Below are 18,243 nucleotides of genomic sequence, written 5' to 3'. Positions count from 1 at the left end.
TGGGGAAATGTAGAAAGAAGCACTAGGGAGGTAGCAGAAAGTTGTTATGTAGTAATAGTTGGCATGATAAAATATTTAAATAGGCTATTAAGTCACTCATGCTTTCAGAATGAGCCCAACATTGTCTTTCCAAACAACAACAAACAAACAAACAAAAATTTTAATTTTGTGGCATTTTCTCGGAGAGAACCTACTGGTAGGACAGAGGAAAGAGCTAAGTGGTAATGTAATGTATTACATAGAATGTGTGAGCTCTGGCTTCAATGCCCAACAGTAAAATAAATGATGATAATGACTATAATGATAATGATTATGATGATTTTTAAAAGAATTGTACTATTAAAATTATAAAGACTGAGTTTATACTCACCACTCAAAAGAAGAGGATTATTTCAATTCATGCATTCCATTCATATCTAGTCTTATTTCCCATGGGATTGTAGATGTAAAAGACTTTTTGAGGACAATTTTTTAAACTATGACTTCTTTTTTTTAAAAAAAATAATATTTTTAGATGTATTTGGACACAATACCTTTATTTTATTTATTTTCATGAGGATCGAACCCAGTGTCTTGTATGTGCTAGGCGAGTGCTCTACTGCTGAGCCACAACCCCAGCCCAAACTATGACTTCCTGAGACTGTAAAATTCCATTGAAAAGAGTTTATCTGGTCCCAGCAGAGCAGGATGGTCCAGTTAGTACTGTCATACAATATGATGTCAATTTTCTCAATCCTCCTCATAAGTGAAAAATTTTTATAGACTGCACACTTTTTCAGCATGTAATCTATATGACTTCATGCCCTATATTGATGAACAAGAGTACTAGAAATGAAAGAATGACTATAAATGTAGCCCACTAACAGAGAATGTGCCTCAATTTCTTGATTGTATGGCTTCAATTACTAGCACCACAAAAGCACTGAGATCTATTTAAAAAAAAAAAAAAAATATATATATATATATATATATATATATATATATATATATATTTTCCTTTCCTGTTTAATTGTGACCTGAATGATTCATGGACATTTATACATATTCATATTTTTTCTCATTTCTAGCATTTATACTGCAGATTCAACTCAGGGGCACTCGATCCCTGAGCCACATTCCATCACTGCTTTGTATTTGATTTAGAGACAGGTTCTCACTATGTTGCTTAGCACCTAGCCATTGCTGATACTGGTTTTGAACTCATGATTCTCCTGTCACAGCCTCCCAAGCTGCTGGGATTAATACACATGTACCACTGAGCCCAGTCATTTCTATCATTTTTGAACCAGTTATTTTTCATGGATCAGTATTTTTACCTACCAATAAAGAAAAGTCCAGGACTAGATAAATTTTCTGGAAATTCCTACCAAACCTCTAAAGAAGAACTAACATCAATACTCCTCAAATTATTCCATGAAATAGAAAAGGATGGAACACTTCCAAACTCATTCTATGAAGCAAGAATCACCCTGATATCAAAACCAAACAAAGATACAACAAACAAATAAAGCTTTAGACAAATATCCCTAGTGAACATACATGTAAAAACTCTTAATAAAATACTGGAAAACTACATACAAAAACATATTTAAAATATAGTGCACCATGATCAAGTGGGGTTAATCCCAGGGATGCAACCTACAGAAAGCAAAATGTAATTCATCAATAGACTTAAAAAAAAAGAACCACATATTTATCTCAATAGATTAAGAAAGAGCATTTGAAAGAATATAGCATCCATTCATGTTCAAAATGACAGAAAAACTAGGGATAATAGAAACATAACTGAACATTTTAAAAGCTCTATACCAAAAATCCCAAGGTGAACATTCCAAATGCCAAAAAAAATAAAGAAAACAAAAGAAATTAAAGGAATATTCATAGGAAAAGAAAAGCTCAAAATGTCCCTATTTGCCAACAACAAGATGCTATATATAGAAGACCCCCAAAAAACACCACACAACTTAGAATAGTAACAGGATATAGAATTAACACCCTTAAATTAATTATGGTCCCACACACAAATTATGCATCAGCTGATGAATTACAATAGGATCTAAAAATTTTAAAAATAAAATATTCAGGAAACAACCTAAGAAGTGAAAGACCTCTGTAATGAAAATTACCAAACACTAAAGAAAGAAATTGAAGAAGATCTTAGAAGATAAAGACCTCCAATGTTCATGGAGTGGCAAAAATATGTTATCAAAATTGACATACTATCAAAATGCTACAGTTTTTATACAATTCCTATTAAAATGTCAATGATATTTTTCTTAGAAATAGAAAAAGTAGTCATGAAATTCACTTGGAAAAACAAGAGGATCAGAATATTCAAAACAATCCTTATTGAGAAAAGTGAAGGAGGTGGCAGATATCACAATGCCTAATCTCAAATTATACTATGGAGCTACAAAAATGGAATGGTGCATCAAAACAGGAAAGAAGTCCAATTGAACAGAAAATACATCACAGAGACAAAACCACATAAATACTGTTACCTCAAACTAGACAAAGGCACCAACAACATACATTAAAAGAAAAGACAGCCTCTTCAACAAATGGTACTGAGAAAAACTGGAAATATGTATTTACCTTGCACAAAACTCAACTCAAAGTATATCAAAGACTTACGCAATAGACCATACATTCTGTATCCACTAGAATAAAATATAGGCCCAAATCTCCATCATGTTGGCTTAGGAACTGACTTCCTCAACAAGACTTCTAAATTGCAACAAATAAAATTAAGAATCAATAAAAGGGAAGGTAACAAAGTATAAAGCTTTCTCACCGCAAAGAAAATGATCAAGAACATGAACAGAGAGCCTACAAAATGGAAGAACATTAGTCTTCTAGATATATAAAGAACTCAAAAAACTAGCTCGGGGGACTGAAACAGGAGGATCGAGTGTTCAAAGTTAGCTTTAGGAATGGTGAGGCACTAGACCCTGCCTCTAAATAAAATGCAAAACAGGGCTAGGGCTGGAGCTCAATGGTGGAGCACTTGCCTTGCTTGTGTGAGACTCTGGGTTTGATCCTCAAAATTACATAAAAATAAACATACATATATATTGTGTCCATATGCAACTAAAAATAATAAAAATAAAATAAAATAAAATGTAAAACATAAGGCTGGGGATGTGGCTCAGTGATGGAATGCCCCTGAGTTTAGTCCCCAGTAATTCCCCCCCACACACAAAAAATCAAAAAACTTCATACACACACACACACACACACACATAACCCAATATTCTTGGGTTTATATTTTCTTCTAGTGGGTACAGGATGTTGATAAATGTGCAAAGGATCTGAACTTGTAGTTCATAGAACTAGAAATACAATTGGTCAACAAATATATTTTTTAAATGCTCAACATCTTTAACAATTAGAAAAATACAAATTAAAACTACATTGAGATTCCATTCTCAGTCAGAATGGCAATTATCAAGAATACAAGTAACAATAAATGCTGGAGAGGATGTGAGAAAAAAGTTATACTCATGCATTGCTAGTGAGACTGCAAATTGGTACAAGCACTCTGGAAAACAGTACAGAGATTCCTCAGAAAATTTGGAATGGAACCACCATTCAAACAGTTATCAACCCAGTTGTTTCTTGATTTTATTTTTTGCAATTTAGAAGTCTTGTTGAGGAAGTCAGTTCCTAAGCTGACATGATGGAGAGTTGGGCCTACATATATAACCAAAGGACTTAAAATCAACATACTGCAGTGACATGACATAACCAAAGGACTTAAAATTAACATACTACAGTGACACAACACAGCCACATAAATGTTTATAACAACATCACAATAGTTAAGCTATAGAACCAACTCAAGTGCCAAGATAGACAGTTGGGCCTAATGTATATCAAAAAGACTTAAAAATCAACATACTACAGTGACAAAGCCACATCAGTGTCTTATAGCAGCTCAATTCAAAATAGTTAAGCTATAGAAACAACCTACATGCCCTTCAAAAGATGAAAGGTTAAAGAAAATATGGTACATATACACAATGGAGTATTTCTCATCCATAAAGAAGAATGAAATTTATGGCATTTGCTGGTAAATGAATGGAACTTGAGACTATTATACTAACTGAAATAAGCCAATACCAAAACAAACAAACAAACAAACAAACAAAAAAGGCCAAATGTTCTCTCTGATCCTAAATAGAATAAGTTATAGCCCATGTATGTACAAAATACATTCTACTGTCATATATATCTAAAAAGAACAAATAAAACCTGGTGCTAAAAAAAATAAAATAATAACAGAGATAAAATGTTTCCACCTAACATTCCCATTTAGTAATGGATAGAGATGACCAAAATTCAGTAAGGTATGGACACTCATTCTAAAGCAAGACTAGAAATAAATGAAGCAACTCTTATGGAATTATGCAGGTCCTCAGGCTAGGTCTCTCCCATATCCTTTTAGAGCACAATATTGACAAGTTTGGAGGACCCACCATAGAAAGTGCATTTCAGATACTCTACTGCCTATATCACTATTCCACCAACATGACTTCACTCTCACAATACTGATGCAGAAAATTATTACCTAAGAACTTGACAGTGTAAACTATCACAATTTATAAATCACAGGTAAGACATAGGAAACTACAATACAGACACCATTTGGAAAATAATTTAACATTATGCAATAAACCAATAGCACAAGATGCATCATGCAGAGCAGGCTATTTCCTAAGCAGACTCTCACATAAATGTGGAAAAGATATATATACCTGAACATATAAAAATTTCAATATAGAAATATAAGAAAAATAAAAAGATCTGTATGATTGTTTTATAGTTCATAACTCTAGAAACTATTTCCAAAGATACTGCAAGAGACAAAATGATGAAAAAATGTCAAAAAAAAGTTAAAATAATGAATTAATTCAATGATAAAGCAAAGAAAAACTGAATAAATTAATGAAAACAATGCAGGACATGAAAGAACAGTTCAATAAAGATTCTGAAAAAGAATCAAGTAGAAATCTTGAAAATAAAAAGCCCAATATCTCAAATAAAAATATCCACTTGAAGTCAGAACCATAGACTAAAGTGAAAGAAAAAATATCAGAGCTTGAAGTTGATGATGAAATATCACATTCAGACAATACCAACAACAATTAAAAGAATTATAAACAACTCACAAATCCAATAGACACAATTCATAGACTATTATTATGAATCACAATGGAGGAGAGGTACATTCTACAGGCAATGCAAGCTTTTTTGGTGAATAAAAGAAATTATTTCTTCGGTGAATAATAGAAATTATTTCTTAAATCTTGTGAAACTTATGGACATCCAGGTACAATATGCTTTTAGAACACCAAGTGGACATGACTAGAAAAGAACCTCTCCAAATCATAGTCTATAAATTTACCAAAGGTAAACTGAAATTTATAAGTAGGGCCAAAGCAATTATAAACACATCAGAAAAATTTCAGATTTCTGAGTAGAAATTTTAAGGCCCAGGATATTAGGAAATGATATATTTCAAACCCTAAATAAAAGGTTGAAAGAAGAAATAAGGATAAAAACTATAAAATGAATGGAAAGGGTGGTCATCACGTTAAGATGAAAAAATCAGAAACAAAACTCCAATTATCACATGCTCTCCCTAACATGTGGAATCTGGGAAGAAAATAAGAATGACTAGAAAATGATGGAGGGATTATTAAGGAAGAGGGAAGGTAACTGGGGATGAAAAAGAAAGAAGGGGAAAAATGAAAGTAAAGAGAGTGGTCAGGATTCAAGTATTGTATTTGTGTATATAGAAATATCACTGTGAAATTCACTAATTTGTGCACACAATAGGAGTTGATATTAATAGTTGACAAGAACACCTGTTTTTATAATAAATCAAATTTGCTATCATTTCACCATATACAAAACACAAGTACTAATTTAATAATATCTTTTTCTTATTTCTGCAAGATATAAAATTTCAGGTTCAAAATTAACATAAAATTTCTTCAGGCAATATCATTTAGATGATAAAGTTCCTACAATTAATTACTAAATTATCCTGGATTCTATAGGATCAAGAAAGATATTAAGAAAAAATATGAGTGGAATTTGAACATTTACTTTTTTCCACTGTTCTTTTGTGATCAAACTCTCTTACTTTTATTTAACAGGGCATGAACACCAAGAGTAACTCACTTTTGTAAGTCTTACCTGTACTGAAAATTACTGATGTTCTAGATTGTGCTTTCATATGTCGAAGAATTAGATTCCTGTTGCTAGGTTTGAAAAAGTAATAAAATTGGTATTTTAATACACACAAGAAAACATTGACAAAATATAATTCAATACTTAATGTTTTAGATCTAGTATCAGAACTTTTTTATATGCTCTCCAAATTTGTATGCCCTATAGACATTTAATTGACTTGAAAATTATTTGTACAATGTTTGTTCTGTTCTGTTTTTGAAATGGCATTTCATGATGATAGCCAGTCTGATCTTGAATTCCTGGGCTCAAGCATTTGTCCCACCTTAGGCTCCCAAGTAGTTGGGGTAAATGCATGAGCCACTGCACCCATAGCTCGTAATTAGAGAAGAAAAAAAATAACATGAAATGATCATGCATTGAGACAAGACAGGTAAATATATTAACTAGTGTAGCTTGAACTCAGAAAATGCCCTGTCTCTGTGAACAATAGCTTCTTGTTCTTGCACAAGTCCTTTCTCTTAGGCATAAGGCCTTCTAAAAATTAAGGGTTGTATCACTTTAGTTCACCAAGTTGTTATGAAGATTTAGTAAGATAATATAGAGTGCTGCTGCTTCGGAAAGATGTCATTGAGTCAAAAAGCATGAGTGCATGTGAACTAAAAAGAGTGTTGTAACTTTTGAGTCTAAGTGTGTATTACCACGAATACTCAGGGATTGGGATCAGTCAAAACAGTTTGTAATAAAAGCTATTCACTACCAGTCTGCAGGGTCAGTTCTGGCAGAAACACTGCAGTAACAGAACTGACAGAGACAAAGGAACAATTTTAAATCCCTTTATCCCCCTCCAACTGACTACAGAAATATCTTTCTTAAGTTTCTAAGATATCATTAGGTCCTTGATAAATTGAAGGAGGATGGTAGAATAGATAACTTCTGCTAAATTGAGCATTTCAAGACTCAAATAGCTAATTAGAAAAATCATAGGTGTGATACTATTTTTTCCCATTAGTAGGGAAAAAATGAGATAAAATGGAAATGAAATGGATAATGCTGGAAACCCTAAAGATAAAGGTTTAGAAAGTTCTAAAATATTGGTTAGTGGTATATCTCAGTGGTAGAAAAATTTCCTAGTATGCATGAGAAGAAAAGGTAAGGAGAGGAGAGGAAAGAGGAGAGAACAAACTTTAGAGGTGATTCATGTATGCATCATTGCTTTTATAAATTAATTTATTTTAATTATGTATATATGGCATCAGAAAGCATTTTGATTCCTGTTATACAATTGCAGCACAACTTTTAATTTCTGATTGTACATGATGTAACATTGCACCATATGTGCAGTCATATATGTACCAAGGTAATAATGTCTATCTCATTCCATCTTTCCTGCCCCCATGACCCCTGCCCTCCCTTCCTTCCTCTTCACCAAATCAAACTTTCATCACTACTTCTTGGCTAGACTTTTGAAAGGTTTCTTACTGATGAACTGTCCTAACTAACTACTGTTCCATACATAGTTATATTATGAAATCTTACCTCATGTGAGATGCAACAGATATAACTATTGTGGATCTAAGTCTAATGCTGATTAGTATTTTAATGTAAATACTTACACAGTATTACCACTAGCAATGGCATAAGACAAGGCAATCTGTCCATAGTTATCTGAAGCAGACACATTAACACCTCGTTGAAGAAGCAGCTCAACTATTTGTGTTGATTTATGCTCCACAGCAAACATGAGGGCTGTTCTAAAATAAGAAAGATAACTTCAACCTTAGGTATTTTAATAAATTTATTTAAACAGACAATTTATTACATTATACCAATTTGATATATAGCTTTGCATACACTAACAGATACAAACATCTTAAAAGATCATTTCATACATACACAAATATTTTAAAGATTGTTTGTTTACATACACAAACATCTTGAAAGATCAAATCTTTATCTTTGAAAATCATCTGTAAGTCTAAAAGGAAAACAAAAACACAAAAAAGAAATATCTTGTCCCAAAAGGGGAGAGTTACAAACTTAAAAATCCTTCAATGGACAGTAACTATGATAAGGTCATTCATCTTCAAATGGCACAGATTTCAATGAATAAAGCTCAGTTTTCTCCCTAGGGCAATGGAATATATTGTAGCTCACAGTCAGCCAAAGATCAAGAAGTAAAAAAGCTATTTTCAGGCATACCATAATAACAGTAGCACTAGTGATGATAATAGTCATTGTTGCTTCAGTCATTCACTCTGAGAAGCATTTTGAGGCACTGAAATAAATGCTACATGTATAATCTTGCAACCAGCCTTTAAATGTATGGTATTCTCTTTTTCATTAGAAATGGACAAAATCTGTTAATAGTAATTAACTCTCACTTAGAAAAAAGTCTAAAATCAATATTTAAAGCAAACAATTATCCAAAGGACAAAATTATTTTCAATGTCTATTTATGCTCAACACAGCATTTCCAAAAGAAAACTATACCAGCCAAAGATAAAAATAACAAGTTTAAAGTTCAATACTTAATAAAAAAGCAAACTAAAAGTCCATATTTTACATAACTAATATGAAAAGTCTAGCTAACACAAAATCACATAATCAATAAAATCAAATAATAATGATAAGCCAATAATTATCTGGGCATGTGAATCATACTACACACCCTCATTTTTGTTGCTCAATTTGAATAACTGCTTTTCTCCCTAATTATAGTTATCTTTTGTTCATATATTTCATACATGTTCATATATTTCACTCTATTCCAATGATTATGTCATTCTCATTAACTTAATATTTTTAAATTGACTAATTTTTACTACAATATTAAGATTTTTCAAAAACGAATAAAGTACTATACCTTCCCTTATCATCAACTGCATGTATGTTTGCTTTATTCTTAATAAAAAATTCTACCATCATCTGTCTGTTTTTCTTTATGGCGAATAAAAGTGGTGTTTGTCCACTCTGAAAAAAACAACAAAAATAGTTTATTCACAAAATTACTACTTCTCAACTGAACTTAACCTTACAAAATACTGTATGAATATAAGCATATAATAATAATGTAAAATAAGAGTAGCCACTCCATTCTCTTCCCATTCTGCTTCCATGTATGCTGCTCTTTCATTTTGAAATGCCTCTAGAGTGGACACATGAACTCCAGTCATTTCTAAAACTGCTTCAAACATTTACTGTTTCCACAGTTCTTTGCCTCTGTCACAGCATTCATCATGGCATCTTGGGATTAAGTAACCTGCACCCACCTCATCAAGAGTGTGTAGAGGACATGAACTGTATCTCAGTAGCCCTATTCCCTAACACATATTAGTAAACGATGTAAGTATTGTATATTTAATTAACAAGCCAAATTTTCAACTCACTAATAGGGTGAATCAATTATTTTCTAAAGAATATCTACTTTTCCAGAAATACCAACCCTCATCTGAAATATTCCTTGTTTCACAGAAATTGTGCACTGTATGTCCAGTATTACATAAATAGCTTTCCCATTTCTTAATACCTATTTGACATTGATTTTTCATAGTACATATTCACATATGAAGAATTCAAGTTTCAGAGATATAGTCCTGAGAGCTTTCCAATGACATGGAAGTGTCCTCCATGTTATACAAGTCCTCTTGATTCTCTTCTATTTATGGAATCAGAATCCCAGATATCAATGTCAGGCATTCCTGCTTAAAAGCAATAGACTTTGAATAAACCATGTTTCTTTTTCATAATTGGTCTCTGTGTCTTCTTTTATTATAAAGATGAAGGACATTTATCTTTCCTGTTAGAAAGCTTAATATGAAAATATATTCTTCCTACACAATTGGAGAAAATTTTTGCCAGCTAATCCACTGATGGGGAATTCACAAACAGAAATAACCAACTCAAAAAACAACAACACTGAGCTGGGGTTGTGGCTCAGTGGTAGAACACTCACCTAACACATGCAAGGCCCTGGTTTGACCCTCAGCACCACATAAAATAATAAAGGTATTGTGTCCAACTAAAACTAAAAAATAAATATTAAAAAGAAACAAACAAACAAAAAGCACCCAGTCAATAACTGGGCAAAAGAACTAAATAGAAATTTCTCAAAAGAAACACAAATGTTTTATATATATATATATATATATATATATATATATATATGACTCTTCTACACCTCTATCAATTAGGTTAATGCAAATCAAAACTACACTAAGACTTTATCTTACTCCAGCCATAATGGTAGTAATAAAGAACACAAACATAATAGCATGCTGGTAAGAATGTAAGGGGAAGGCACATTTGTACACTGCTGGTGGGAATGCAGACTAGTACAATCACTCTGGAAAACAGTTTGGAGATTCCCCCAAATCTAAGAAGGAAACCACAACATGAACCAGCTATCCCATGCCTCAGTATTTTCCCAAAATTACTAAAATAAAATTTGCCTAGTATAGTAATACAGCCACGTGTGTTTACAGTAGCACAATTCACAATAGGTAAATTATGAAATCAACCCAGGTATGTGTCAATATATAAAAGAATTAAAAAATTGTAGTACACATGCATACAATGGAGTATTACTTAGCCATACAGAATAAATTATGCCATTTGCTGGCAAATGTTTGGAAACAAAGAATACCATGCTAAGTGAAATAAGTTAAGCTAAGAAACTCAAAGGTCAAATGTTTCATATGTGGAAGCTGAAATTAAAGAAAAAGATAAGGGAAAAACAGAATATCAAAAGATGGGGGCTGGGATTATGGCTCAGCGGTAGTGCGCTCGCCTAGCATGGGCAGGATCCAGGTTCCATCCTCAGCATCACATAAAAATAAAGGCATTGTGTTGTGTCCATCTACATCTAAAAAATAAATATCTAAAACAAAAAAAGTGCTGGGGATGTGGCTCAAGTGGTAGCATGCTCACCTGGCATGCATGTGGCCTGGGTTTGATCCTTAGCACCACATACAATCAAAAGATGTTGTGTCTGCCAAAAACTAAAAAATAAATATTAAAAAATTCTCTCTCTCTCTCTCTAAAAATAAAATAAAAATAAATAAAGATATTAAAAAGTAGAATATCAAACGATGTAGGGAAGATCATTAGTGTAGAAAAAGGAGACTGAGAGAAACAGTGGAAATGGGAAAGGGAAGGCAATAAAGAATGAATTCTTCAAAAATCATGTTACATGCATATATAAATATACCTTTATGTGTAAGTGCAAATAAACAATCAAATATAAATAAATAGACAAGTGAGAGGAAGTCCAGGAGAAAAGAAGCAGAAGGATGAAGGAGGAGGGGTAGGACAGGAGGAAAAAGAGGGGATCATGAACTCAACTGGAATTCCTTGCCTGTATGATTTTGTGGTTGGGATGAACCCAACTACTATGTATAATTATAAACTCTAATAAAAATAATATTGAAAATGTATTCTTACTTGTAATGATAATCCCAGTAACATAATGCTAAGCTACTTTTCAAAATTCTTTTTTACTCTGGTTCCACTTTAATTGCTACTTAAAGTTATTTATAATTTTTGGCAAAATTTAATTCAGAAATTTTGTGTACCAACAAGATTTATGCTGATTTATACAGATTATTTTTAGCATAATGAAAGACACTAAATCACTTGTATTTTTAGGGAACAAAATTGATAACTCATGTACATAGTACAGCTTGCAAAATCCATGAATTATCTACTTCTAGCAATAATTTATCCACTTCCAGCAATGAGTAACCTAATCAGGCTCACAAAAATTCCAATGGGAACATGATTTTTATAGTGTACAGAAAGAAAACTATTTAAGTGCCTAAATTCTAAATTCAAAAATTTAATCCCATTTCAAAGATATTCATAATATATTATGTGGGACATATTCTTGTACATCAGTAGAAACCACCATGAAATCTTTATCAAAATATATTATAAAAGAGTAGTTGTAACCTCATTCATAGAGGCAAAGTAGGTGATCTGAGTGAATGCTGCAGTTGCCAGTATGCCAACTGAAGAACATGTATGCCCAGCATGTGAGAGGTAAACCCTGCACACCACACTGTGCAGTACTATGGCTCAAGGGGTACCACATCAGATTCCTTCACAGAAGCTTGAAGTTTAGATTTCTGCATGAGTCTCTTGGATTCTAAATGTGGACACAATTCAAGGAGGCAAACTAAATATACACATGAGCTACAAAAGAAGGAGGAGGAATACGAGAAGAACTTCCATCATTTGCTACTATTCTAATTGAGAAAATTCTGCTTATGATCAGTATTTGTTAACACACATCACTGTTAATTTTAAAGAAACATATTTCAAGTATTTTGGAAATAAGGTGATTAATGTATACCGTATTCTTGGCTTCAATATCTGCGTTGAATGAAAGCAATTTTGTTGCTATTGATGTGTTCCTATAAAACATAGCACAGTGGAGAGGAGTTTCACCCTTGTTGTTGTGAACATTTGGATTGGCACCGTTTTCTAGAAGAATAATTGCACATTCCTCTTCCTCATATTGTATGGCCTGTCGATTTTAACCAAGAAATAGATTGTAAATTTGGGGAATTCAAGAAAAATATTTCACATTTTACTAATCAGTTATAACTAAGTGGCATTAACCAATTTTTCTTCTAAGCATTTAAATCAAAATCATTTACTGCAAAACCATTGGCTACATCTACCTTCATCAACGGTGTGTTGCCATCACTGTCATACAGGTTGACACTGCATTTCCTCTTCACTAGAAGAGCCACCACTGCTGGATTGCCATAGGCACAGGCATAATGTAGAGAGGTTCTATGCAAGTAAGAGGCTTTATTAAAAATTCATAAGGCACCTTTTGAAATATACAACTATTCATGCAATTATAAACATTCTATTTTCTTCTGAAGAAGGTACAATATTTACTAGCTGTTATTACTTATTAAATTAATAAATGATCAACCTATGCCATTGACACTTTTTAAAATTTCTTGTTTCTGATACTGCTGCGGATTAATCCCCAGGGAACTCAACTACTGAGTCATATCCTAAGCACTTTTTAATTATTTTTTAAAATTGGGATGCAGGGTCTCACTAAATTGCCCTCCCTGGCCTTGAATTTCCAAGCCCATGCATCAATATCATAAGTCACTGGAATTATGGGCTTGTGCCATGCCTTATTTCATACATTTTACTTATTTTTGCTTTGTTTCTGTGGTGCTGGGGATGTAACCCAGGCCTAGGCATTCTGGGTAAGGAAGGTCTCTACCATAGAACCACATCCCCAGAGCAGAGCAGTCCACTTGCCTAGAAAGAACATGGCCTTGCAATTTTATCTTTGATTTGAGTTCTACTTTAAGCTCTGTGAAATACTATTTATTCCATAATCTTCCTCTCTCTCAGTTTCCTCACTAATAAGGTAAGGATTAAAAACAATAATTACTTCTTAGGATACTACTGGGTTGCTTAGTGGAGAACCCATGTAAAATATCTAAAGAGTTTCTAGCACAAGCAACAGCTCAATAATTAATTACAATAGGAACCAATCAACAGAGTATTTAAATTAATAAATTAGTAGCATTATAGTAGTTTTGACAGATATCTTTTAAAAACTATATATTTCAATGAGACTTAGATGCTTTTTCTCCCTATCATTTTAACAATACTGAGATTAAAATGCCACTAATAATTCAGGGTGCATTACAACTATAATTGACAGCATTTAATTTTTTTCTTCATATACAAAATAAAGGACCATCATAATTCATGGTATCTTACCTTAAATGAAATGTGAGACAATAGATTTATGGCTGTTTTAGTCACAAGGATGGCATTTAAATTAAGTTTAATTCTTGAAAATACTATAGAAAAAATAGGCTGAATAATAACAGCAAAAGACCAAACTGAAAGAAAACTAATCCTTGCTTATCTTATTTATTTCCAAGTAACTTTAAACCAAAGGAAAAAGGACCCAAATAAATTAGTATGGTTAAATTCATTCAGCATTTAAATATATAGGATATATGCAAATCAGATATTTCCAATGTTCAGCATTTAATATGATCTTAACTTTTCAAAAGGAAGTTTATAATTTTCTACCTCCATTAATGCTTGATTGATAAAAAGAAAGAATTTCATTTGAAATTGAATCCTATCACTTCAGTTTTAGTTAACTGGTCACTTAAAAGGGAGTTTTTATGTAAGAGTTCTGTGAGAGTAGAATATGTCAACTACAAAATAAATATCTGTACAATTTATGAGCATAAAAAGTGGTATTCAGTTTATGAGTACAAATGAATAGATTAAAGAATAGATAAGAATAGTTGAGAACTTCCATATTTTTAAGTAAAATTTTTATAAAGTAAAGCAATACTTTTGCAGTAGTAATAATCTTTTATATTTGCTCTCTTATATTTTCATCAGAATGAAACCAAAACAAAATTATTAACCTATAATTAATTATTTTTTAAACGGTGATGCAGAGTCTCACTAAGTTGCCCTCCCTGCATGTGTGAAATATACATATATAACAAATATATGTGTAGTAATGTCTACAATAGATGAAATGTACTATAGAATGTCTATACAGAAATGTACTAGAAGAAAATACAAATGATTCTTTTTGTTGGAAAACACTGTTCTAAGAGAGAATGAATTGAAAAAAAAAAGACTTTCTAATTTGTCTACCTCCCTTTTTTAAATCTATTATACTGCTGCTGATGAAGATGATGATGATGTTGTTGTTGTGCTGGGAATTGTATCCTTACCATTGACCTTGCCATGCAAAAGTGCTCTAACACTGAGCTACGTTTCCAACCCTGGAATTCCAATTTAAATCAGACAAAGTACACTTTTACAGATGCTCAAGTGACAGTGACATATGAACATGAAAAAAATATTTAGTTTCCTTTGTAACAGAAATAATTTAAGTCTAACAAATGAAATACATTCCTCAGCTATAATGTTTTTGAGGATGAAGAACAGTGGCGTTGGGCTGTTGATTAAGGTTAAGCTGTTTAATTCTTCTCAAATAGATGATTTGATGGTAACTTCTGTGCAACATTTAAAACTGTGCATGTCACTACTACCAGTTCCATTTTACTGTTCTTCCAGATATTTGGATATTCTATTTATCCTGTTCCAGTCACTTACATTTTGACCCTTGGAAAACAAGTAATTGTGAAAGTTAATAATGTATTTTGATACAAAGAATGGCAAGCCTTTTTCATTGTAAACAGTTTCTTAGTATTATCACTAAGAAAGGGCTGCATGTGGAACTAAAAAAATGTACTGATATTTTTATTTGGTTTTTTTGTGTGTGTGAAATTGATAACCACAGAAAGAGCTCACACTCTGGGTCAAAAGTATTTATCAGCACAAATGACCAACAAGGCCTACCTTGTTCCCTTCAGAACAGGGTAGGGCAAGGTACAGTACAGCAGCAGCGGGCAGCTCTATGCAGCCTAGGCACTCTTTGTGTGCTGCTCCCTTGGCCCTGGTGACTGAGAGCCTGCACCACCTGGATGCTCTCAATCAATGCTCTGCTCTCTGGTTGAACAAATACACAGGAATGGATAACTACAGGAAAGGGTATTAAAACAGTGGAATCAGCAATTTTGTAATTTTGTGCAAGAAGCTTTTAGTAGATGCTTTTTTAGTGTAGTCTGTCTGAAGTGGTGACAAAATTGAAAAAGCATGTTGTGTTTGGTGTTTGGGAAAGTGTAAAAGCTGCCAATAAACTCTATTGTCCTCTCTGGAAAGGTAACTGAAGTTAATGAAGTACTGCAGAAAATTCAGGGCTTGTTGTTATGAAAATGGTTAGATGATCAAGATGACACCAACTTATCCTTCAGAATTTGATGAACTAGTGAGGAAGCATGATAGAAATAAGTAAAATCTTAGTTTTAGGGGTGGAAGACATACCCCTAAATATACTAGTGTGAAATAATTTTAAAAATAAAACAAGAAGAAAGAACATGGAGCCATCTTCCCAATTCAGAGTTGTTGTGAGGCCCTCAGGCCCCAACAGATAGTAGATTGTATCTGAAAACTTTTCTTTAGCCCTCCTGTTGCTCCATTATGAGAAACTTTTCTCATAATTCACTTTTCTGCAATGCTTTTGAAAATGTGTACATTACCAGCTACTATGTATATTCATTTTTTAAAAAATCAGTCACCCTATAGAAATATTGTAAGTGGCTGGGAAACCAGCTGAAGTTATAGAGGATTCCACGGGGTATTTAAGTCAAACATCCTGGTAAAAGGAGAACTGGTTTCCCTTCTTCTCTGCCCCATTGGCAATGTCTGAAAAGTGCAGGCTTCATTTCCATCAGCCCAGCTTTCCCCATTGGCCCCTTGCCCTTCAGCCTCTATTACCTATTTTTTTGGTCGGTGTCATCAATATGATATCCACGTCCCAGATAATGTTCAATTCTTTCCAGTTCACAATTTTTGGCAGCCTGGTGGATCTTCCCAAGGGGTTTATATCCAATAACCTTGATCCCCAGGTTTAAATAAACAAGCTTTCTACAGGATTTGACCATTCCTGGAGACATCGCAAACAACTTCTATCAAGCAGCCTACCAAGGCAGCTCTGAGATTAGCTATCTGACAACCAACTGTTAAAACAATCGTTGCCAAGCAACACTAATAAACAAAAGTGCGTAGGCATGCACGCACCCTCACGCGCCACAATCTGCCTGGCTGTCGGTGATTGGCTCTTGGAAGGTCCGCCTCCTGAACTGTGGTCAGTGTCTGGCTCTTCTGTCCAGTAGGAGGTGGAAATGCCAGATAAGCTGCACTACCTCAGCCAGCTCCTAAGTCTCCAACACCTCTGCATTCAGGGCGTAATCCTCCTCCACACCACCCCACACATTGAACCTTCCCCACCTGCAGCTCTCTGCCCAGTTCCAACCTGGGGCTCCAGGGAGAGCTGACGGTGCTGACCACCGGGAGTACTGTGATTCAGGCCTACCTATTGGCTAAGGTGGGAGACCCCAATGTCCTGCCTGTACACAGTGCAGAGGTGGAGAGGAGGGCAGCAAGGACGCAGGAGCAGCAGTTGGGGGTAGCCCAGGCAGTTCATTGTGAAGTCCAGGTAGTCCATTGTAAAGGTTCGTCCCTCTCCATTACAATGCAGCCTCTTCCAGTCTCCTCTGAGTTGGCCTGGCAGTGTGAGCTGCTAGGCGCTGGGGTCAGGGCCTTGTGGATTGGCGTGGCCTTGAGTGTCTGGGCTTGGATTCCGAGTTGGGGAAAGCAAGAGGATGGATGGTGTAGCTCGACCAACCTAGCTGGACCCACAGTGCGAAAGTAGGTCCCCTGCTGTCAAAGAAGCCTTGATGGTGGGTGGCAGGTGAGACCCATGGAGGCTTGATGGTGGGCAGTGGGTGAGACCACCACAGCCCCAGCCACAGGTGGGCCTCAACAGTGAGACCCACCCCCAGAAACCTGGGTGGGCTTTGATGGTGGGCAAGGTAGAACACCACCAAGAACAGGGTGGAGCTCCCAGAGACCCGGTGGGCCTCCATGTGGGCAGTGGGTGAGACCACGTCCCAGACCCGGGTGGGCCTCAAGGCCAGCCATGGGTGAGATCCCCCCACAGACACTGGTGGGCCTCAACAGCAAGAGGCAGGCGAGAGCCCCCCAAACCTGGGTTGGACCCAATAGCATGCAGTGGGTGAGAACCCCACCCCGAGATATGGCAGGCCCCCAGGTGGGCCTCCATGGCAGGCGGGGTGTGAGATCCCCTCACAGACATTATAAAGTAGTCTGGTATTGGTGGGGGTTTGAGGAGGTGACAATTGGAGGGATCCACAGATGGAAGACAGAGTTTGTGGATGCAGATAAAATGCCTCATGAGGACCACACTCCAGGGTCTTCACACTGCTGAGGTTTGGGGAGACCTTTCTGTACCACACCCACCCAAGAAGGAAACCCTGCCATCCTGGCCTCTTCAGAACTAAATAAATCAGATGGACCTCATAAACATCTTTGGACTATATGATCCATCAATAATGAATTTATTTGCTTCTCCATGAAACAATGAACATTCTTTAAAGTAGT

At 34.7% G+C, this 18,243-nt stretch overlaps 2 protein-coding genes across 2 annotated transcripts in view; both read right to left on the bottom strand.

Annotated features, from left to right (window-relative positions):
* Positions 1 to 6,269, bottom strand: part of LOC144375100 (ankyrin repeat domain-containing protein 26-like) — a 67,731-nt gene extending 61,462 nt beyond the window's left edge. Inside the window, exon 1 of the mRNA XM_078038657.1 lies at positions 6,205 to 6,269. The gene's annotated coding sequence lies outside the window, so the exon portion shown is untranslated. The remainder of the gene's footprint in view (positions 1 to 6,204) is intronic.
* LOC144375102 (uncharacterized) overlaps positions 6,127 to 18,243 on the bottom strand; it is a 32,998-nt gene continuing 20,881 nt past the window's right edge. The window contains exons 2-6 of the mRNA XM_078038660.1: positions 12,882 to 12,996; positions 12,551 to 12,724; positions 9,065 to 9,171; positions 7,815 to 7,952; positions 6,127 to 6,269 (exon numbers count right to left, since the gene is read on the bottom strand). Of these exons, the coding sequence (XP_077894786.1) occupies positions 6,158 to 6,269; positions 7,815 to 7,952; positions 9,065 to 9,171; positions 12,551 to 12,724; positions 12,882 to 12,996 (646 nt within the window). The 3' untranslated portion in view covers positions 6,127 to 6,157. The remainder of the gene's footprint in view (positions 6,270 to 7,814; positions 7,953 to 9,064; positions 9,172 to 12,550; positions 12,725 to 12,881; positions 12,997 to 18,243) is intronic.

Source organism: Ictidomys tridecemlineatus, chromosome 2 (genome assembly GCF_052094955.1).
Source record: "Ictidomys tridecemlineatus isolate mIctTri1 chromosome 2, mIctTri1.hap1, whole genome shotgun sequence".
Lineage (NCBI taxonomy): Eukaryota > Metazoa > Chordata > Mammalia > Rodentia > Sciuridae > Ictidomys > Ictidomys tridecemlineatus.
This window is presented reverse-complemented; position numbering and strand designations above follow the sequence as displayed.